The sequence below is a fragment of the Haemaphysalis longicornis genome, unplaced genomic scaffold (assembly GCF_048455015.1).
Source record: "Haemaphysalis longicornis isolate Haplotype H1 unplaced genomic scaffold, Haemaphysalis longicornis Haplotype H1 scaffold_6, whole genome shotgun sequence".
Taxonomy (NCBI): domain Eukaryota; kingdom Metazoa; phylum Arthropoda; class Arachnida; order Ixodida; family Ixodidae; genus Haemaphysalis; species Haemaphysalis longicornis.
Window position 1 is genome coordinate 153,009,414 of NW_027526407.1, and position 22,579 is coordinate 153,031,992.

The 22,579-nt window shown below is 48.4% G+C and overlaps 1 protein-coding gene across 1 annotated transcript in view; it reads right to left on the minus strand.

Annotated features, from left to right (window-relative positions):
• The window catches only part of LOC144143307 (DNA (cytosine-5)-methyltransferase 3A-like), a 268,623-nt gene extending 252,279 nt beyond the window's left edge, over positions 1–16,344 (minus strand). Inside the window, exons 1-2 of the mRNA XM_077675079.1 lie at positions 16,208–16,344; positions 15,927–16,079 (exon numbers count right to left, since the gene is read on the minus strand). Of these exons, the coding sequence (XP_077531205.1) occupies positions 15,927–16,079; positions 16,208–16,237 (183 nt within the window). The 5' untranslated portion in view covers positions 16,238–16,344. The remainder of the gene's footprint in view (positions 1–15,926; positions 16,080–16,207) is intronic.
• Positions 16,345–22,579: the final 6,235 nt, after the last annotated feature.

A 22,579-nucleotide genomic window follows, 5' to 3' on the forward strand; every position in this document is an offset into this window, starting at 1 on the left:
GGAGGTTCCAGAGGCAAGCGGACGACATGTTTAAGTCTGGTTATAATCGAGGCTGTCCTTGTGCAGTCCCGGAGGTAGTGGCTCACTGAAGAGGCAAGCTGTCCACAAAAACATCTGTTTTCAGGGAGCAAGTCGATCCTGTGGAAGTAGTGCGGGAAACGGCCATGTCCAGTAACTATGTGAGCGAGTCGTCTGGGCGGAGGAAAGCAGCGCGGTATAGCGAGCACGCTGGGAACCCATCGAAACAACTCAGTGTCAGCGTTGTCGGTGTTCCATCGCTCCTGCCACTCTAACCGACCGGCCCTCAAAAATCTCTCCCTGACGATGGGCTTTGAGGCACGCGCCCCCACCTCTTCACCAATGGTCGCCGCAGCTTTGGCAACGAAGTCGGCAAGCTCGTTTCCCCACACCCCCGAGTGTCCAGGAACGTGAAACAGGAGAACGGCAACAGAGGAAACCAACAATCGATAGCTGTTCTGAATTTGGTGAATAGTGTCGGATGTGTTGAGGGGGTTTTCGAGAGCAAGGAGTAGGGATAAACAGTCAGTATAGACAAAAACAGTGCTCGAGGGCGTGTTATTTTGAAGGTAGAGGAATAGACGATGTAGAGCAATCGCTTCCGCATCATAGGAGCTTGTGGGAGGGCTAATCCGGAAGCGTTGGGTCGTTACTATCCGGTCCGGAGCACTGAACACGACGAATGCGGCACCAGCAGATGTCATGGTGAAGGAACCGTCCGTATATGCGTGTAACCCTGGACTGGAAAAGAGTCGTGAAGCCGTTTGAGAGTCAATTCTGTTGTGCGGGATTCCCAAACGAAGAGCAGGATGACAGCACGTCCAGTCTAGAGGGTGGTCCACCTCCGTTGGAGAAACACGTGTATTGGGTAAATCAACAGGCCGTTTAAGGTGAAACAAATTGAAAAGACGCGTTTCAATGTCTAAAAGGATGGACAAGGGAAGTGAATTGGCCAACACCTCTAGCGCTGCGGTACGGGTGGTCGTGTAAGCGCCAGTCACTACAAAAAGCGGAGAGCGCATCAAGGAGTGAATCTTTGCCTTAAGCGAATAATGCTGCCGGTCACCCCACCATGCCGGTGCTGCATAAGTGATGGCTGGCAGAATAATGCGGTGGTAGAGGAGCCGGAGGTGGTTTCGGTCTAAAAACGAGTGCAACCTCGCAAATGCGATGAGTGCAGTACACATCTTTTCAACTCGGCCGCGGAGGTGATTCGCGTGGGCAAGGAATGCCAAGTGCCTGTCAAAGACAACTCCCAGTAGCTTTAATTCTGTGACCTGCTGCAATGTTGTTCCGCCCAGCTTGATTGTCGGCTTCCGCTGCGCTCCTCGCTCTCCCCTAGAAATCAGGAGGCAAGTACATTTGGTGGGGTTGAGTTGCAGCTTAGCCCTGCGTGTCCATTTTGACACTTGCTCAAGGGTCTCATTGGCAAGATGCTCAATGGCCCGCCGCGTCTTACCCTTGACTACAACGACCGTGTCGTCAGCGTAAGCTTGCAGATGCACATCCGGCGATACAGGAAGGCAGAGTAGGTCGTGGATCACAATATTCCACAGTAGGGGACTGAGCGGCGAGCCTTGCGGGCTGCCTCTCACGGTTTGCGCCTGCACGCACCCAGCATAGCCATTGTAATGAACCACCCTGTGGTGCAAAAATGACTGGAGCAGGCTATAAATGTTCGAAGGGCACCCGTGTGTTCGCAAAAAGTGCAGCAAATACGGGTGCCAGATAGAATCAAATGCCCCCTTGAAATCCAAAGATATAAGGAGGACCAATGATCCTTCGTCACGCCAAGCCTGAAGGCGCGAGCGCAGAGAGTGCAGCGCCGAGGTGGTACTTTGTCCTTGCTTAAAGCCGTACTGGTTCACGTGTAGCAGACCCGACTCGTGTAGAAAAAAGTAAAGGCGTCCATTGAGCATGCGCTCCAGAAGCTTGCCAAGCAAGGACGAAATACAGATGGTTCTGTATGATGAAGGATCATCTGGAGGCCGGTTTGGTTTTAGCAGAAACGTCACCCTCGCTTCCTTCCACACTGACGGAAAATGACCAAGAGTGAGGCACGCATTGAATAAGGTAAGCAGAAATGAAGAAGTTCGTCCGACCAGGAGGGTCAACATATTACCGGTTATGCCGTCGGGTCCAGGAGCTGATTTGAGATTTATATTTCGAGCAGCTGATCGAAGTTCATGCCAGGTGAAAGCATAGTCTTGAGATGCCTGAAGGTACGGAACTTGTACAATCAGTGTCCTCAAAGCTCGATGAGCGAGGGTGTCATGTCGGTGGTCGTCAGCCGGCAGAAGAGTTCTAAATAGCAGGGCTGCAGATTCCAAGGTGGAGGAGGTAGTTGAATCGTCAGGAGAGCGGAGAGGGGGCAACACGGAAGGTGAAGTGAACTTATGAAACGCAATTTTGAAAGGAACGCCGAATAAGTTCTTCTGGGATGTGTTGGTGAATTTTCTTCTAGCAACTTCATTCTTGGCTTTCTCAATGTGACGCCTGTACTGACCTAGCGATCTGTAATAGCAGAATCTGAGGTCTGCACGAAGTAGCGGATGACGACACGCTTGATACTTGCGCCGCAAAGATCTCACGAACGACCGTTCCCTCGCCAGATCATCCGACCACCATGCATTGCCCTTGTGTGGTTTAGGAACACTTTCGAATCTCTTCCGCAGTCGGGCCATTTTTTCATAAAACGTGTTTACGGTGTCTTCCAACTTCTGTGGAGATTCGATGCTGTTGAAAGGCACTGTTTCAAACCAAGGATCCTGGACAAGATCCTCGACCAAACGTGACTCAGAAGCCTTTGTCAGTCGCTTCCTTCGTGCAACGGGGGCATCTTCCATGCCAAAGACAACGTAACGGTGGTCGGAAAGCGTCGGAGTATCCCGGACTTCCCAGAAAACTCTGGAAGACCAAGCTGTTCCACTCGCCAAAGTGACGTCGATCCACGTTTGGGAATACTCGGTGGCAAAAGTCGGAAGGGAGTCCGGGTCATTCAAAATTTTAAGTTGACGGGAATGAACGAACTCCGACAACTGCTGCCCTCTCGCATTCAATACATCACCCCCCCAAAGGGGGTTTCTAGCATTAAAATCACCAGCAATGACCACATTGTCAGCGTTGTTGCTGTCCAAAAGGGAACCAACGGAAGAAAGGATATGGTCTAGAGCCACAGATGGCGCAGCGTACACTCCTATAAAGAGTATTGACAGGTTAGGCGCGTTTAAAGTGAGGGCGATCACGAAAGGCGACACGTGAATGGGAAACAGGTCCAAAGATACATTTCGGGAAACAACCATGCAACGCGGCGTTTGGGCATGGTGAAATTTAAACCACCGAGGCGGAATGCCTGGCACAGTCCCACCCCTAACATACGGGTCGGAAACCACTGCGAAGTCAATGTTTGTGGCTTCCATATATGAGACGAAATGTTCAGTTGCAGCGCGAGTGTGGTCAAGGTTTGCTTGAAGAAAACGCAGTGATGCCAGTTGTGAGGTGAAATTAAGTTGAGCCGGTAATTTGGGAAGCGTGCAGTGTGTCCTCGTAAATGGTTTTGGCGCGAAGTCTTGCAATGCGAGCTGTCAAGACCTGGCAGCACGGCGCATTAAAGGTGTGGTTGAAACGCTCTTTCCCAGAAGCACGACACTCCCGGCACACCACGTTGTTCTTATTTTCTAGGTTGCAAGCATCTGCCGTGTGCGCCTCTGCGCAATACGGACAGCTTACACGTTCACTTGGGCATCGGGTTGCCACATGGCCGTAAGAGCAGCATTTCTGGCAAGCCGCAACGTAGAAATTCTCCTTAATGGTACAGGATGTCCAGCCTATCAAGAGTCGGTCCTGGTCTTTGAGTACTTTGTATACCGATGGAGAGACCTCAATTATGTGCACATTGTTGCCAGCACGATCCCTGAAGTAGGTTCGATGATGGAAGCCCTCCTCAGGAATGTCCAGGTTGTTGCGCGCATTTATGTTAGCCCGCAAGATTCCGGGAACAATGCTGGGGTCGACGCCAGAAATCTTGAACTGCGGAAGGCGACGTGGAGGCCGGGTAACCCTGAGTGCAGTTTTAATTTGTGCATTTGAAGAAATCGCCTTTTCTAGATTGTCGATCGACTCGCGGTCGGCAGAGACAACAGTGAGACCCGAGCGAGATGGAATGAGCTTCACCTGTTTAACCCCTATCCCCGAGGGGTCGTTACCGAATGTTGATTTCAGCAATGTTATGGTGTCAGGACCTGGATTTGCTGACGGATGAATCGGGGTCATGAAAAGGACATGGTTGGGGTTGTTTGCATAGGACATGTACGGCTGTGAACCATAAGAACCAGAACGTTGAGGTGCGGTGGGAGCGGACAACGGAGCTGTGAAGTGGGCAGAGGTAGTCTCTGTGGCATGGTTAGGGCCCTGTAGGATTTGCACAAACGTTGGCTGGCTGGCCTGAGGTGGCGCCACGCCATCCGGAGCGGAATATGAATCCTGGTGGCGCCTATCTTCAGAGACCTGCTTGCGTAGTTCTTCAATGCACCCTTCCGCCCGAGCAAGATCAGTCTGCAAACCAACAACCGTGGCTTGCATAGCAAAAAACAAGCCCATCACCTTTTCTCGCACAGCTACCGGCACCTTATAATGATTGTCCGAGAGGCAACTCAATAGCTCCTTCCCAATTTGCGTGGTGTCCCGAGAGTCTGCGGCCATCAAATCTTCATTTGTCCGCGGTAGGCGGTGTTGAGAGCTACCAGAGGGATTTTCCACGACATCTTGATGCGGATCATGAGGGAGATTGTCCGTGGTTATGAGGGAATGATCCGAGCCATGACTGCTGAGACCCTCTGCTTGTGTCTCGTTACATTCCTCAGCATGAGCAGAAGTTTGAGATAACGCAGATCGAAGCGTTTCCTGGCGCACAGTCCTTGTTGCTCGATTTAAGGGATCCATCACTGGCCAACTGTAAAGCGGTGGTGGGGTAGCCGAGGGTATTGCAGTCAAGGGCTGCTAAGCCTAACTGCCGATTTCAGTCATTGAAAACCTAACAGCTGACAATTCGCACTAGCAGCCACTCACCCGCTTGACTGCAGACGTTCATATTCTTGATGTATAGGCCGGATAAAACAGAGAACCGGTATAAAATCCAGGAAAGGTCGCACCAGCGCAGAGCACAAAATTCGTGACTTCTTCGTCGTTTTCGTCCGGGCAAAACCCGGACGAAAACGACGAAGAAGTCTAAAAAAGTGGACGAACCTCCATGGTAGTACCGTTGCCCATCCGTGTAGCAAAAGGGAGGATTTAGAACGACTTAACACCATTTGTGAGATGGCGTTCGGTTCCTTGTATACAACCACGTCCACAATAAACTCCCCACCTGGGGTAATCATCTCAAGCGGGCGGTCGCCATGTTAGTCTTGTGTTGTTTCCGTGTGTCAGCACTTCAACCATGGACTAATGCTAATTAGAACGAGAAAGCAGGACCCGACGGTTGCATGCAGCTACAAAACTGATACCGTACGTATACCCGTATAGATGCTTCAGCCAGCGCGATCACAAGCAGACAGCGCGGCCGTGTTGTTTCAACCTGTTTATTTTGGCGGTAGGTGTTGTCAAACTCTGCTGCTAACAAAGAGACAGTTCTCGCCGTTGCAAACAATTGCAATGTTCATCTGCTTCGCTTGCTTGCGCATATATAGACAATTTAAATTCTCGTGCCAGCGCGCCAACGCACCGGACTGCAGTGACTCAACTTGCCCTGGCGGCACGACTTGCTGCCCGGATGTAAACAACCTCCGTGCTATCAATGCAGCGCGGCCGGTGTTGGTGCGGCCGGCACTTCAAGCGCCTCGCCTTGGGCCACCATTTTTTCTTATTTGAGAAGGACTAGTAGTGCCATTTGGTGGAAAGATTTTTATGTGCCCCTGTCACAGGACGAACGGCCGCTAACAACATTTGGATACGGCAACAGCTGTGGACAGCTCGCTGGTAAGTGGTCTGTCATCAGTCGATGCGTTTGTCAAACGTTTGGATAGGGTTAACTGCGAAGTACCTGTGCCGCACACAGCACGTACACGCACGGGCAAAGAAAAAAAGCGGACGCTCGTTTTATTGTACTTGTTTGTGGCTTTTGCGGTATGCATTCGCATTCTTTTGTAGGCCGGTTTGTAACAGGGCATTCGAGATGAAATCGTTTGTCGCGCGCGGCTTCGTTTCAAAGCAACGTGACGGTTACTCAGGTAGCCGAATCGCCTCCGACAGCGGTGCATCGTCGGGCCCGGTCGGTGAATATTGTGGGACTCTGTCTCTCATATGCATCGAACTGCTCGTGTTCTTTTTAGTTAACTGCTCTACTTTGTAATATCTATTTGTTAACGCTCCTGATGGCTTGCCTGTCCAAGTATAAGTCTTTGTGTTGTTTTCGTTCAAGGCTCTGACTCATTCTTAGCGCTCTGGTCGGCGAAAGCCGCAGATCAGACGGCCACCCCCTTCGAAAACTGTGCCCTGTAGATTCGGTGGGGTTGTTTGCTCGCTTGAGTCGACTCTTCACATCTAACAGCGTACCCTATTAAGTAAACGGTGACATGCGTAACAGATGCTATGAGCCTATCGAACGAATAAATGCATATAAAGTGGACCACGGCGGCGACGTGGTTCGAAACCGAAATGTTTTTATTCTCTTTCGGATGATAATGAGGGGTCTGTATACAATTGGGGCCCGTCAGTCGCCAGCTAAGGCCACGTAATTAAAAACACAAATTCGTGCCCTTATGGAAGGGAACCGAGTTTGCCGTAGCATGACACAAGTCTGCCGGGCATAAAAAAGGACATCATTTTTTTTAGAAGAACAATGCACACACTCTTCTTTTGTTGGTAATAACTTTGTCATAATCAATAGTAAGACCATACACAAAAATTACTCGATTCATCTGACACTCGATTTTGACACGGAGCTTGCAGCTCCAAAACGTGCACTGTAGTTTTGCGTGACGGAAACTTCTACAATCACAGTAAAGTAACTAAGGCAGGTGTGTGTGGCATGCAGCGTTGGTAAGTTTGCGAGAATAGCGTTTCCATTTCAGCTGTTTTTTTTTGTTTTGTTGCCCTGCAATCACAAGTAATTTGGTGCCATGAATGAGGTTTACGTTAGCTAACAAGGCTGTAGTAACGGCTGCGGCTACAAATGACCTTATGCACCAATCATGCTTGTCAGCTCGGTGACACAGAATATTAAGGTGTCAGAATACGGATGACAGAGTCGCCTAGTTTATTACTACTGTAAAATAAGCAAGTGTTTTCTGACCCAGTGAAGGACTTTCCTGTATGACTAGCTGTGTTATGACAGATGACCATACTTCATGAGACAAGCCTAACAAATTAGCTTTGGATGTAACACCAGGAGGGAAATAGGTGGAGGTATCTGCAAGTATAACTGAAACAGTGGGTGCCTGTCCGGCATGAATTCATTATTTGCTGACACGATTTTCTTCGGCAGATCCTGATACATGATCGAGTTGAATGACTTCATAGATCTTAAGGCAGGATAGGCTGTGCTGTACCAGGCAAGGCTGCATTCGGAAACCAAGTTGGCCCCTCCAGCTGAAGTGAGTATTGCCACGGCTTGCAACAGCCGTCCAGCTCGCAAAAGCTGCATTTTTTCTATGAAAGTGAGCCACCATGGTAGGAGAGAGGCAGTGTAAGGGTTTGCATCTTTAACTGTGTGCCCACTCACTTGAATAGATGCAAGCTGGCATCTTAAAGCAAGAAACAGCACTTAACAAAATCATGCAATACCAAAGTGTTTTTCAGTCAAAAACAAAAACTAATCTATCAACCTACCGAGACTTGCATTTTATCTTCACTGTCATTTAAAGTTCTGCTCGAGTATATTGTGCGGAAGTAATAGCTTTTTTATTGCTGCAAAAGCCACGATGGTTAATGTACTGGCACTTGGTTTTTTGAAGCCTTTGCATTCCTAATTTAGGTACTGGAATTCTCATTGAACCTGGCCTTACAATTTTATTACTGTACCGAATTATTAAGTTCTTTTACCCTAGTGTCTGTTTTGAATTTTACGTGTGGGGCATTTTCTTCTTTTTTGCTTTTTCAGGCAGATGTTCCTCTGACTCCCTGCCTGCATTCCGTGAACGGGGAAGTTAGCCTCCACATCGATGGCCAGCGTGTCTTGACTGCATCATCATTACTGGGAGGACTGTGTAGTTTGTTTGCATCGTTCTGGGTTTTCAACATTCAATATCCCAAGAAGGCACACAGCTCTAACGTTTGTGGAACATACCTTTTTGGACCTTGCCTGCACCAAACCACGTGTGAAGGATTTAGAACTAATTAACTTTTATCGCATCAATATCGCTCACTAATATTTGTTTTCAATCCTGTAATCATTCGATAGTCGACAAAAAGAATTCCTTATTATATTTCTCACTTTTTCTTTTTTCTTTTTTTACTGAAAAGAGGACATTTGATGGGCCGTTCTGTATTCTCATAATACAGCTATCTTTCAGTGAAGCAATAATATTAACAAACTAATTTAACTTGAAACAATTATCTAAATAATATTGGCAACTGGTGCGAAATGAATCAACTAAAAATTATCCGAGAAACACAAATTTCATGGCTCACTCTAAAGAAGCTGTCGCCATACCACCCATTCTGTTCTATATCATTGCAATTAACCCGTCAGACTCGGTCACTTTTCTTGGCGCATTTGTGTCTTTACCAAAACGCACTGGTATTTTCCGCAGCATATTTTTTATTCTTTATATTACTCATTTATCCATAGCTATCTCACTGCAGTCTGTCTCCTACATCATTTGTCTCTTGTGCCTTTACCACCTACAAAATGCTTGTTACCTTTCAATATCAAATCGTTGCACAGCTCTCGCTCATTTCACCACAAATTGAAAAATTGTTTTGTTGTTGTAAATCACTGCAACCATTTTTTCTTCACTTTGTGTACTTAGTACTGATGCGTACTGATAAGTTCTGATAAATACTGACGCGTTCTCGATCCTCTAGTATTATATAATGATTTCACTTACCATGCGGTTGTGTTTGTGCCTATCTGTTTTTCAAGTATTTCCAGTTTTTGTATTATTATTGTTTCTACAATCTGTTCAACTAGCAGACAGCTCTCGCTCATTTCACCACCTACTGAAGTTTTTTTGTTGTTGTAAACCACTGCAGCTATTTTTTTCACTGTGTACTGAGCGCTGATGCGTACTGATAAGTTCTGATAAGTACTGACGCGATCTCGATCCGCTAGTATTCTATAATGATTTCACTTACCATGCGGTTGTGTTTGTGCCTATCATTGTTTTTCGCGTATTTCCAGTTCTTGTAGTAATATTGTTTCTACGGTTTGTTCAACTAGCATCGTATTGCTGTCTTCAATTCCTAACTGGCGTGTTATTTAGCAATGTACCATTTGTGATTTTTAATATGAAATCGCCATAAGTATTTATTTCGGAACCTCCTTGTGTACACCATGTACCATGTAAACTTGTCTGCGAAAGTTCGTTTGAAATAAACCTGTAATCGACAAAAACCGTGTGAAATCACCACTCCCGCAGGGAACTAGAAATTCTCCTTTGAGGCCTTGAAAACCTCCTTTCGGAAGGCCTACAAAACTCCCCAAGCTTTAGTCGAACTCCATTCAAAAGAAGTAAATGCTTCCCTTGAACCTCCTAACAACGCCCCTAAACTAAGATAAGTACTTCCAAAAGGAGCCATAATAGGCTCCTATTCAAACGCCTAAAAATTCCATAAACCACATAAAAACGCCCTTCAGGAAGTAAAGATTACTCCATTTTGACCACCTTAAATTCTCCCGAACATTTCTTAACATTCCCTAAATACCTCCTTTCTATAACCTAAAAACGCCCTGTTTTGAGGAGGTAAACAAAACCTCCCTGTTCCATGTAGTAAAAAAACTCCTACAAGGAGGACCACTAGAGGGCAGGCGAAAAAGAACCTCTAGGGAGTATAGGCCTCCTGCGCTGCCCAGGGGGCGCTGCGCAAGCGGCTTCCGGGCAGTACTTCCGGGTAGTACAAAGCTGCGCGGGTCCCATAGGATCCCGTGTTGATAGAAGCAAAATGAGCTCGACGCTCCCGATTATTTTGCGACGTGGTCACCAGTTCATCCCCGACGCGTCCGATCTATTTCAGCGATCAACTTGGCAATAGGGGAAAAAGCTTTGCAGCGCTTAACACGTTTACAGCGCCGACGAAAGTGCCGGGACCGTGACGGCGTCTGCTACTCGCAGGTTCACCGATCGATGGGCGTACGAAGTGAAATTTTAAGTGAAATTTCTAGTTTAAACTTATACTCTAGTGACAAAGACTTCTCAAAAACAGCCAAGAGTGACGCAATCGGTGATGATCGCGCTTTAAAAAGCCAGCGAGTCCGGCGGACCGCAGGCTCGCCTGCTGCGGTGCGCCGCTCTTTTGCGTACCTGCACAATATATGCGTGCACTTTCATTAAACAGTGCTCGTTTGCGTCGCCGTTACGATTACACGGTGCAGCGTTAGCTTGCCGTTTTGTTTGCGTGTCTCAGTGACAAATTGCCGCGACCGTCAGAGGCGTGAAATCTGTTTTGCGATTCCGAAATTAGTGGCCGTAAAACAAAGTGGTCGGGCGAACTAAGAGGCCGCTCGCTTTCCTTGTTTGCTCTCGCTTTACTTAATTACACTCTTGCAGTATACATTCCCAGTTCGCACTTAATAGCCTAGAATGAGGGTCAGCAACGGCCGAGTTCCATGCAGCCGACACGGCGGAGGGCTGGACGGCAAATCGAAAGGGGGGGGGGGGAGGGGAGGAGGGGGGCTTTGAATGCAAAGAGAAAAAATTCAGCGAATTTCTAATAATATTTGACAATAATATCTGGCGAAGTGTGAAGATGGGGGTGCAATTCAACTGGAGGACGCCAATTCTCTGTTCTTGCCTCGCTGTCTAACTCCATTTGAAGTCAAAACTGGCGTGTCGGCGTTCAGATTCGACGACCCCTGCACTAGAAAACCGACAGTCAGTGATGATCGTATGTAAATATTCGGGGCCCCGCGCCGTGTATGCGGCTGTGCTATGTTATGCTGTGTTATGTGGTGTTATAGAAGTACACATCTCTGCAGGCAGCGGGCGTGTGATTTGGTGCATGTTTTGCGTCCTTTATTAGCGCTTAATTTATTCATTTGGCGCTATTGCCCCACCTACTCGCTAGTATACATGTACCCTCCCGTTCGTAAATCGTGCGGCGTAAAACGTTACGCAAGAATCATTTAGTTTGCGAAAATACGAAGTAAAATTTCCACTCGTTTCAAAGGCGGTGCCAGGCCAGCAGTGTCAGCTGAGTCGGCTGCACAATTCTTGCGTTCGCTTGCATGCTCCCGCTGAAGCAACCTTTTGCAGTTACCTCAGGATATAGGATGAGCAGCGTTCCGTGTTTATGCTACTCGTGAACTTTCCTTTGTCGACCGCACGCAAGAAGAAAAAACTGTAACTGTCGTGAAACAGTTAAACCACCCGACCTGGCGATACTGTCCCACGCCGCGACCATCGCGAAAGCTCGCTAAAAGAAAGCCGACAAATCGGCTTCTTTTAGCGGATATTATTTTGTTTAGCCTCTGCAACTACTTTAAGGGCTATTTCATACAATATGCAGTCATTTAAACATCGCCACAAAGCACCACAACCAACTTTCACTCTGGCTTGTAATTGAAAACACATGGAGGGCGGCGAGGGTCGTCTGCTTTTGTACTACCCAGAGCCGTTGGCCGCTAGGGGCGCTGCCTGTCGCCAAAACTCCAGCGCAGGAGGCCTATATGGGAGGAAAAAAAGTTGAGTGTAGATTTTTCCGAGCACGTCAGTTTGGTTCAACACCGAACAGAGGATGATTGCTCCCATCCCTACCGAGTCTAAACGGACTCGCAGGAAGCCTATCGTGTGTGCCAAACAGTCGCACAACTAGCGTCTTTGTCAAGAAACTTCGTCTCCACGTTAGCGACCTCCGTGCTCGGGACACGACTTTCATGTACCCTGTATCCCAGGACACTCCGGAATACCAGGAAACGACCGGGCCCATCGACTAGCGTGCGCTTTACTTCTATAGGCGCAGTCGAAAGCACCCGAGCGATTTTCCAGCCGGTTAGCCGACTACGTGGAGACGCGCAATCAGTGGCTAGATCACGCAATAACAGTATCTTTTGCCGAGCAGCACCGATGCAGTTTTCCACGCAGCGCGTGCAATCCACTTAATATCCCTCCACTTCCTCGCAAGGCTGGTACCCGCTGGCAGCAAGTTTCGCTCCGGCGGGTACAGACTAGCACCCTGCTTACCCCCTACCTTTTGCAGCGCTTCCGACGCAAGGAAAGCAGCCGTTTCCTCGACCAGCCGAACACTGGAATGTGCAGCACATGTGGAACCCGGACTGATCTGGAGGTTCTTGCCGCTGTACTTGGCTCCCAGAGCTCGGGCCCTGGCCTCACTCCCGAGTGAGATAAGGCTGAACTCCCTTCAGAGCTGGGATGCACCACTCCCGTGTACAACTGCAGCAGTCACCAACGAACTTTGAAGGTCACTAACTAGTTTATCGATGACGCAGAAGCTGCTGCCACGGGTTCACGGCTCGGACACACTGCCAGAACTACAGCCCGTCACGACCGAAGCCAGTGATAAAACGACAAAACATTTACTTTTTTTTTACAGAAGCTTAGATTGGCATGAAAATGTGAAATAAACGTGCTCAACAACAACAACAAGGATTCTAAAACTTTCCCCAGAAAATTCTCCATGATCGGCTGACCCGGACCTTTTTCTCTCCCACATCTCTCCCGAAGTGGAGCGCGTTACCACGCGCTAGCACCCGCGGCAATCGGCTTTCGAACTCGACGCCTGTAGCGCAAACTCGGCGTCTGTGACGCCCCGAACGCTGGACAGTGTTCCCGAAAGTCGACCTGGCCGACGTCGGGTTCTCCTCAAGAGGCGCAAGATCAGGTGCGCTCGTAATGTTTTCTTTGTATTTATTAGGAGATCCTCACGTGGCGGAAGCCCACACGTACGCTCGGATGATGCCTGGCTTACGCCTGGCTTACGATCACGTGCACCTCGTGAGGACCGTTACGCGGCAGGGGCTACAGAAGACTACCGTGTTTCGATGACATTTCGAATAGCAGATTCGCAGATAGTTTGTGTGCTTACCAATTGCCCCCTTGTTGCCATTAGGAACCTTGATTTGATTAAAGTACCGCTTTAGTAAAGTGCCGAAGAACCCGCTGCTCCGATTCCGAGCCAATGGACGAGATATATCACCCACGCGCAGGTCTTTCCAGCCACAAGCACCGAGATGTGCAACGTACGCAGCGCGCGTGAACCAAAACGCAGAACGTGTCTGGTACCTGCTCGTCCGGTCCGGACCTACACGAAAAAAAAACCACAAAGCGTGGAAAGAAACGGAGCCCGTACGTACGACATTTCCCGCAAGTGCTGTCACGGCTCCGATTAACGCAACCCACGACATTGCACCTGGATTGCTTGACATGGCCACGACGAGCGAGACGCCCGGCGCACGAAACGCACCATATGTGGCCAACGACAGCACAAGCTTAGGAGAGTTTCCCAGGACAAATGAGACGCACAGCGCACGAAACCCACCAGACGTGACGACCGACCTCCAACTTGGACCGCTGGAGCTGACCACGGCGTAAGAAATGCACAGCGCACGGAACGCGACCAAGCTAGCAATAAACGGAGGAAACTTCCAGTCCCGCTGCTGCTATCCGGACTTTAACAGCGAATGTCACAACCGCAGAAATTAGCCTTGCTACAAGCAACAAAAGACCCAGCGCACGCGTTTCAACTCTAACGAAACGTACTAATTCTACGGCGCCCGCTGCTCCAGCCCGAGACCAGCGAACGAACGACATTACACTCGTAAAGGTAGGTCCGTCAACGAGCAACGACACGGCCAGCGCATGCGGCACGTCCGAGCCGGCACGAACAAGACCCCCGCCACTCGCTGCTCCGATCGAGACTCAGCCGACGAACACCATTTTGTACAAGAGGATGCAACCGCGGGTAGGCGGACTCAGAACGAACGGAACGCTTTCGAGCCTGCTTGTACGTGAGATACCGATTTTAGCATTCTCAAAACAACGGAACGTAAACGAATGAACCCTATCCAGCCGAAGGCGTCAGATGCCCTACCGATGACGTCACGCTTAAGCCGCCAAGGGATGTCGGTTGACCGACGAGACAAACTACGCCCGCTTCCCCACAATTTATTTATATGCAGGAAAACGTGTTGCATGCCTTCCTAAGAGCCGCAAACTTTGGAAACGTGATTTTTTATAATGCCATAACTGGCCTCAACGAACCACATTCTTCAATTTTGAGTGCTCTGCTTTAAATTCTTGCGTTCGCTTTTCATTTTCCCATGACAGTACACGGTTTCCAAGGAGGTATGCCTCCGCTCACAGCCACAACAGCATTCCGGGTCACAACACTATTCGTGGCGAATAGTTACGTGATTCATTAGGAAGAAATAGAATTAGCATCTCGCCATGGGCAATATAATAATCTCATTCCCTCATTGAAGTGACATTTACTTCTGCTTCATTATGGAATATTATGTCCACGACTGTGGCCTACATTCACGCTGGAGCAAATTCATTGAGGCCCATACCTACACGAATGCTGGCTCAGCTCTCCCAGGGTCACGGGAATTCGCGTCACCCAGTCTCTCCCGGACTGATGCCGTCTCACGTGAACGCAGACTCACTAGGGATCACTCAGGCTTGGTCAAGGCATACTCAACCTATGTCGGGCTCGAACTCAACCGGGATGACTTGGGCCCAAACTCAATCAGGCTCAAACTCCGTCGGGCTCACACGCGCTCAAACTCACTGGCGCTCAAGCTCGATATGATGATTGGGTTTAATGCGCAGACGCAACGTAGGCGATGAGGCACGCCGTAGTGGAAGGCTCCGGATTAATTTTGACCATCTGGGGATCCTTAACGTGCGCCGAAATCTCGTACAAACGGGCGTTTTTGCATTTAGTGAGTGAGTGAACCACTTTAACTGAGCTTCAAATAAAGAATGGTGCGCGCAGGCACCAGATGGGGTGGTTCCCTCTTCGCGGGACCCATATGTGTCCAGTAATTCTTCTCCTCGAGCCACCATCTGTTGCTGAATGGAGAGGTCAGAGCTGGACAGTAAGGTCTGACACCTTGAAAAACAGCGCAAAAACACGGACGTAGAGAGGTTACACAGACCTCTCTACGTCCGTGTTTTTGCGCTGTTTTTCAAGGTGTCATGCATACCCAACTAGCCCAAAGTCAAGCCTTATTGAGTAAGGTCTGCCATCGCTCGAGCCTCCATCAGAAAAGCGGCCGCCGCGGCCGGAAATCGAACCCGTGACCTCGAGCTCAGCAGCACAACGCTGCTCAAACTCAAACTCACGCGCGAGCTTGAGTCCCAATGGGTCTGAGTGAGCAATCTCATGAGCGACTCCGCCGACCTCTGCTCGGCACTGCTTCGTAAGTTTCCTACGCACCTCGACTATTCGCTTCACGTTTGCCATAAAAAGCGTATCATTGTACAGGCCCTTTTAAGGCGGAAAGAGGCAACGACGTTCGCCTTATCAGCGCCAACAAATATCTAATAAGGCCAGAGTGATATTTTCCGCCTATTCTGAATTCCTCCTCCCGTCAAGATCTCCTAAAGCAGTTTTCATATGCAAAATCACTGTGGCACCCTCCACTCGCCCGAGTAGAGTGGACATATTGAGTAGCGTAAGGACTTAGGAGACGGCCATAGGTGTTGTTCCCCAGAGTGCCCTACTCAGACAGCTATTCCACAGCGCAGCTTATAGCGAAGTGGAGCCTGTGCGAAGAGGATCTGCCGTACCTGCGAGACCTTGTACTCGGCCAACCAGCAGAGCATGACGCGGCCCGGCAACACGTTGCTCTTGCCACACAGCGAAGCAGGGACCACCACAGCCGGCCAGGCGCGCGAGCTCCGGCTCAGCTTGCCCCACACCAGGCTGCCGTCAGCGAGGACCTGCGCGCGCAAAAGACGCCACCAGCGTTCACAACACGCCATTGCCGCTGCCATCGCTGCCTTCCACAACAATCGAAGGAGGCAGCGCACTGCAATGTACATGACAATAGCCCGTACTGAGGGCGTACCATTCCAGCAAGACGGTGGTGCATTAGCATAACTGTTCACGAGAGCATAAGCCACTGCCTGCGAAAGTAGGACCGCCCATTTAGGTTACGAAAAAGCTGTTCCACTTTCTACAGTCGCCAGCAAAAGTTTGCGGGATGTGCGGTGCGTGGCCGAGCGGCGCAAAACTGCATTTCTGCGCCATCTGAAGTGAGTGAGCGCCGGGTCGAGGCTCAAGGAACTGGCGGGCTAGGCGCGCTTTGCGCATGCCTGTCCTTTATTTGTTACTGGGCATCTCTGGTCACTCGCTTGCCCGTGACATGCTTTCGGTATTCGTGGCAGCCGCGGTGGCGCCGCGTGACCATCACTGTCGTTCTGTTATCACTGGTGCTACAAAATACGCAGCCCGCGGCCACCGTTTGCGCGGCGCGCAGCATTCAATAAACCTTATCTTCGAAGTGATGTAATGGTCCACGACTAAATTTATTTTACAAGAGCTAATAAAGGCTACCTGTTGGAAACTGCGTACCTCGATGTGGTGCTTAGAAAAACGTCGCGCGTCAAATCTAATCATGGGGCAAAGCAAACTTTCTGGGGAAAGATCTAGCTCTCAGTGTAATGTAGGTCTCATGTAAACATCATACTGGAATTGGCCGTGAGGACGACCGTTAGCATTACGCCGAATCACATTTACTTCCCATAATTAGTTTTTAGGGAAGCCGTAAACGATACGGCATTGAATACATGACAGATTAAGGAGGAGGTACAGTTACAGAAAACGGCAGTACCTCTTGTTTTGTTGGAACTACCCAAAAGGACATTTTGTGATAATTAGCCCCTGAGACGACTACAACCGCAATTGTGGGTCAGCTGACAGTTTATCGGTGCTTAGGTTAAAAATAAAATAAATGTATTTCCTACTCAACCGGCAGTTACTCTTGAAAGATAAGGCCGGGTTCAGAGTGTCCGCAACTGTCGTAACTAACTTTAAAGAATGACGTCATTTCACGTCTCAATCCACCGAACAGCCTGACACGCCGTCTTTTTACGTACAGCCGGTAAAAGGCTTGTCTGTAACACAGCGTTCGTACTCTCAGCCCTATCCTGCCCCGCCGGAGCGGGATTTGAATAAAACTACTGCGTAATTCTGAAGTCTTAGCCCTTCGCTTTTGCCTCCGATATGTTTGGAACGAGTATGTTTCGGCAGTTTTTGGTTGTAGCTGATTGAAGTCGAAATCGCTGTTATAGACAACCGTTTTACCGACTGTACATGGATCACGATATGGCTTTTGCATTGATAGTCTGAAAAATAGCCTAAGATTTATTCAACGTCGCGCGCCGCGCAGACGGTGGCCGCGGGCTGCGTATTTCGTAGCACCAGTGATAGCAGAACGACGGCGATGGTCACACGGCGCCACCGCGGCTGCCGCGAATATCGAAAGCATGTCACGGGCAAGCGAGTGATCAGAGATGCCGGGTGACAAATAAAGGACAGGCATGCGCAAAGCGCGCCTAACACGCCAGTTCCTTGAGCCTCGACCCGGCGCTTGCTGGCTGCAGATGGCGCAGCAATGCAGTTTTGCGCCGCTCCGCCACGCGCTGCACATCCCGCAAACTTTTGCTGGCGACTGTACGTGCATAAGTGTAGGTCTTGCCTCATCGAGGCAGAGCCCCGAATGCGAAATGCACAGCTGAACCATGCCTTCATCTAATTAGTGCAGGCCAAACGGGATGGGCGAGTGCGAAGCAAATTCAAGGCCATCCACCCTCTAAATGTGGATGACCAGCTAAGCTGTCAAGTCATTGTCGCGTAGGAACGACGTCAGAGCAGCTTTGTTGTCGCTATGATACCCCTGATCGGAATGTACGAAACTGCAGACGCATTCTTGGTATTCGCTGGGCGGTCTGTAAAGCCGGACTGGTATGGCGCTGCAATACAAATATTTCTACCACGAAGCGCATTAGCCACTCCTTTAACACTTTTAAAACATCCACATTGAAATAACGGACTACGATCAGTTCGGTAGTATCGTCGCAACTAACCCAAAAATCTTAGGATGGTTCGAGTACATCTGCGCACTTCTCAACGGTTTGGAAAGCAAAAGCAATAATGCGACATGGAACCCCCGAAACACTTTCCTTCGGCGCCAAGTTATCCCAGGCTATTACGCTTGGCAACCCATTTCGCAATTCGCTTCCGTCTTACGCTTTCGAATGGCTTCGATCAGTCGCTTACGCACTGTGGCGCTATCCCTTCCTTCCTCTTACTGCTGACAAAAGGCTTGTGCCATGGAACGTATCGAGCCTGAAGTACACGTACAGCTTCAAATTGACGTGATTGCGTCGGAAATGAATGAAAACCTAACTAGGCAGCGATGCGCTGCAAAAGTGTGCAGTATTCTCCCATAAAATAATGCAAAAGAACAAAAAATTATGACCACCTTACGCTACCCTTTATATGATATATCGCAGTTATAAGAGCAAGGAAAACATCGGCACCTCAGATTTGTCTCAATGTTTCGTGCACGTGGAAAATAAAACAGATTGGCCCTAAAACAGCCTTCGATGCTATTACTGCACGAAGGTTACAACAATTGTAAACATATTTTAATGCATGGGTCAGTAAAGCGATCCAACTCAGAACGTGCGGTGGTGTTACCACCAGATTAAACGAAAACTCGAATCTGTTGTCCGCACCACGAGCGCCGCCACTACTGCACATGCAGCCATTCGTGGGGCCCATGATCACGTCAGTGGAGCTACTGCTCAAAAGCGGCCCGTCTTCTGTGATTACAAAACTCCCTACAAAGCTGATACTCATATATCCCACTGCGCTCGGGCCCCTCCATCAACTGGTGACGCACATTCGAAAAAAAATACCAGCACGCTGCTGTCAACAGCAATGTCATCATGTTACAATGGCGGCCAAGTCACCACAGGAGCATCGGCAGCGTTTCGGCGGATGCCCATAGTGCAGGCCACGAGAGCCGACGCGCCATCACGCTCTCAAGAGCCGACACAGCGAGCATGCCACCAGGTCCGTTCGGAAGTGTGGCAGCCCTTCCTTTTTTCAGCTTTGGAGAAGGCCGTCCGCTGCGATCGCTCGTCAGAGAGAAAAATGCTGCCAACAAAGATGCAGGTCGCGTACGTTTCAGAAGTTATGCTTTCCAGTCACACGAGAATTTAGAACTCCACCTAATAAATGTATAATGATGTGCCCTGGAGACTTGTGCTTGTATCTTCATTGATAAGTGTTCAAGTGACAATGCCAAACCTCAATGTGTTTCCCTAAGGATGCTTTTATTGCTTAGCCGCATGCTTTGTATGCCGCCCCGTGTTCCAGGGGGTAGGGGCCTCTCAAGCTGTTTTCTCAGCTTTTACCTGTCCTCGTAACATTTTATTGCTGCGGAATAAATTTTAATTTTAATTTCAATTGCTGTTACTCCTAACCGTCATAAGTACGAACTTTCCTAATTCAAACTAAGACAGCTTCTCCCTACGCTTCTAAATAAAACGCTTTTACTGTGCGGGAGGCGCTAGCCTTTACCAACATGATCTCACCCAGGCAACACACAACATACTCATGACGTCCACAAATGGTACAAACGTCCTCCCTCCTCCGTCGGCGTCCTCAGGATGTCCTCAGTATGTATCCCGCCAATTGTACTCATACGGTTTTTTAAATGGGGTACTCAGTATGTCCTCAAAATATCAGCCGTAAAGTTGTTTGTTTCAGCGCGTCCTGTAGTGTGAAGGCGTCCTCCCGTGTCCTCAGGAAGGAATATTATAATTTTTCCTTTCTTTCTAAAATAAGTTAGAGTATTTAAGTTTTCCATCTGCCAATTATAGCATTTATTTTTTTTCAGGTCAGAACACTAATCTGGCGACGGCATTGAATGTGATACTCCATAGTAAACTTAATAATTTATATTGCGAAGCCAAATTCGTTTTCTCGCAATCGCGAGGCTGAGAAATTGGATCACAGCGTGAGCTGCGAAAAACATTTTTTTTATTCTGTACACCGTATTGTAAAGCACGTGGCAACGTTGCGCTGCTCAAATGGTTATTGTAGTCCAGCCAAGTCCCGCCAAGCCAACTGCTTCACTTGCAAAATGGCCACACATAAACCGACAAATTGCGATCGCAAAAAACGTGTTGAACGCTCTGGGAGATATCCCCAGTGGGTGCATGTATGAAGCCGCCAACTTGTGTCCAGTGGAGTTCTTTCATTATGTGTGTGTGCCGCGTCATCTTGTGATGCCCGTTTGGCACCTGACTTTAGTGAAGACGTACAACCAGGCGGCCTCGGCAACAATGAAGAGGTCAGTCCGCCTTTGGTCACCGCGCCATAATTCAGCGCAAGTGTAAAACTCAGAACTCAACATGAACTCAAGTGTAGAACTCAGCACGCAAGTGTAAAACTCAGAACTCAACATGGACTCAAACTTAAAATGGACTCAAAACTCAAAGTGAATTCAAAACTCAAACGGACTCAGAACTCACTCGTGCTCAGAATTTACTCGACCTCAGATGGACTCAGAATTCATTAGCATTGAGATTTTTAATAATCGCGCGTGGTAAAAATTACACGGCAGCAAACTCCTGAGCTCAAATCTCGCATTTGGTACGACATGATACCATAACTCCTGCGAAGTCGGAAAGAATTGTCGCTGCAGATTTAATACAGCTGTACCTGCTGGCCATGATGATTAGCGCTGCTTGCAATTTGTACGTATTTGTTGGATACCAAACTATTGATATAAGCTGCGTGTTCGTGTTCATGACAGAGGGGGTCCAGACTCGACGGTGTGCTGGGGCCCTGGGGAGAAACAAACAACATTGGGCGAGGGGACACGCACTCACTGCTGAGTTCATTTACATAGAAGCGGTTTAGGGTTATGGCCGCGGGCATTCTTGCTCTGCATCCTAAAAAACATGTTGTGTCAAAGCGAACTGTCTTCACGAGTAGCTGAAGCGCGAGGCTATCATAAATATGCCTTTGTTTTTTTAATGTGTAGAATTCTTTGCTGAGTACTTCTACCACCAAGCCAGGACCGTGTAACGCCCTGCATTTCCACAAAAATGCAGATATCGCAGAAATTCAACCTGTAATAGTTATAATAGCGTAAATGGGCATATTTGATCAAACAAAATTTTGAAAAACTTTAAGGTCAGAAAGAGAAAAAATTTCGAATGGCGAACCGTGTTACGCGGACGTCATGGACAGTCTCAGGTTGGGTTAAAATTCAAAATGGATAGTCACAGAATGGGTTCAAATTCAAAGTTGTGTGCTACTAGGGCACCTCAAAGTCTCCAGGAGGGGAATCACATGGAACAAACAAAAATGCTCAGGGCTGATAATTATGACTTCCTTATGGTGAGCCATAATAAGAGCTGGAATTCATAATGATGGCCGTTAGGGATGTGGGGTCTCAAATTAGAGGTTTCGATTAGGGAAATAACGTCGGACCAATAAGAAATACATCCTGGTTGTAATCATGGCATAGTCACGGTGAGACAAACAGTGCCTTAAAATTCATTGGGTGGTGTGTGGAGTATCGAACTGAAGATCTCGGCGGAAGGATTAGCGTGGGACAAATAATAAATTGCTTGCTTTTCGGTTATAATCGTGACACAGTCATGAAGAGCCATACATATGGTTAACATTCAAAGTGATGAGCGCTAAGGCGTGTGGGGTGTCAAACTGAAGGTCTCAATGAGGGAAATCACGTGAGACAATTAAACTTTTTCCTTGTCATAATCATGACATAGTCATGGTAAGTCATCGTTTCGGTTAAAAATCAAAGTGATACTACCGCAGACTATGGGGTATCAAATTGAAAGTCTTGATGAGGGGAGCCACTTGCGCCAAATAAAAGATGCTTCCTCGTTATCCTCATGAGATAGTCATGTAAGTCATAAATTAGGTTTAAATTCAAAGAAATGCGGCCAGGTTGTGGGGTGTATCAAATAAAGGTTTCGATTAGTAAAATCACGTGAGACAGACAAAAAGGGCATCCCGCTGATCAGTACTAGTTAGGAGTAAACTGCGCAAATTCATCGCAGATGCTAGAATGGTAGCACAAAAGGAATTGTCGTGTCACAGGGATGGGTTTGACAGAGCAACTTTAAACCAGGTAATGATCGCATTGTAAGATCATTATGTGCAGTCACTTCATAAGTAAAAATTCGTAGTTGTGTCGTAAGGTCACGGGGGCCCTGTGCCGTCCCTGTGCTTTTCGGCGCTGTTTAGAGCCCGCCTGCCTAACGCATTGCGGTGCGATATAAGGCCAACGTTGTCCGAAAATTGGCAGGGAAAAAGGCGAGTGCGAAACTGCCAAGGCCAACCGAAACGAAGGATAGTAAAAGGAGGAGATAAAAAAACGGCATTGCTG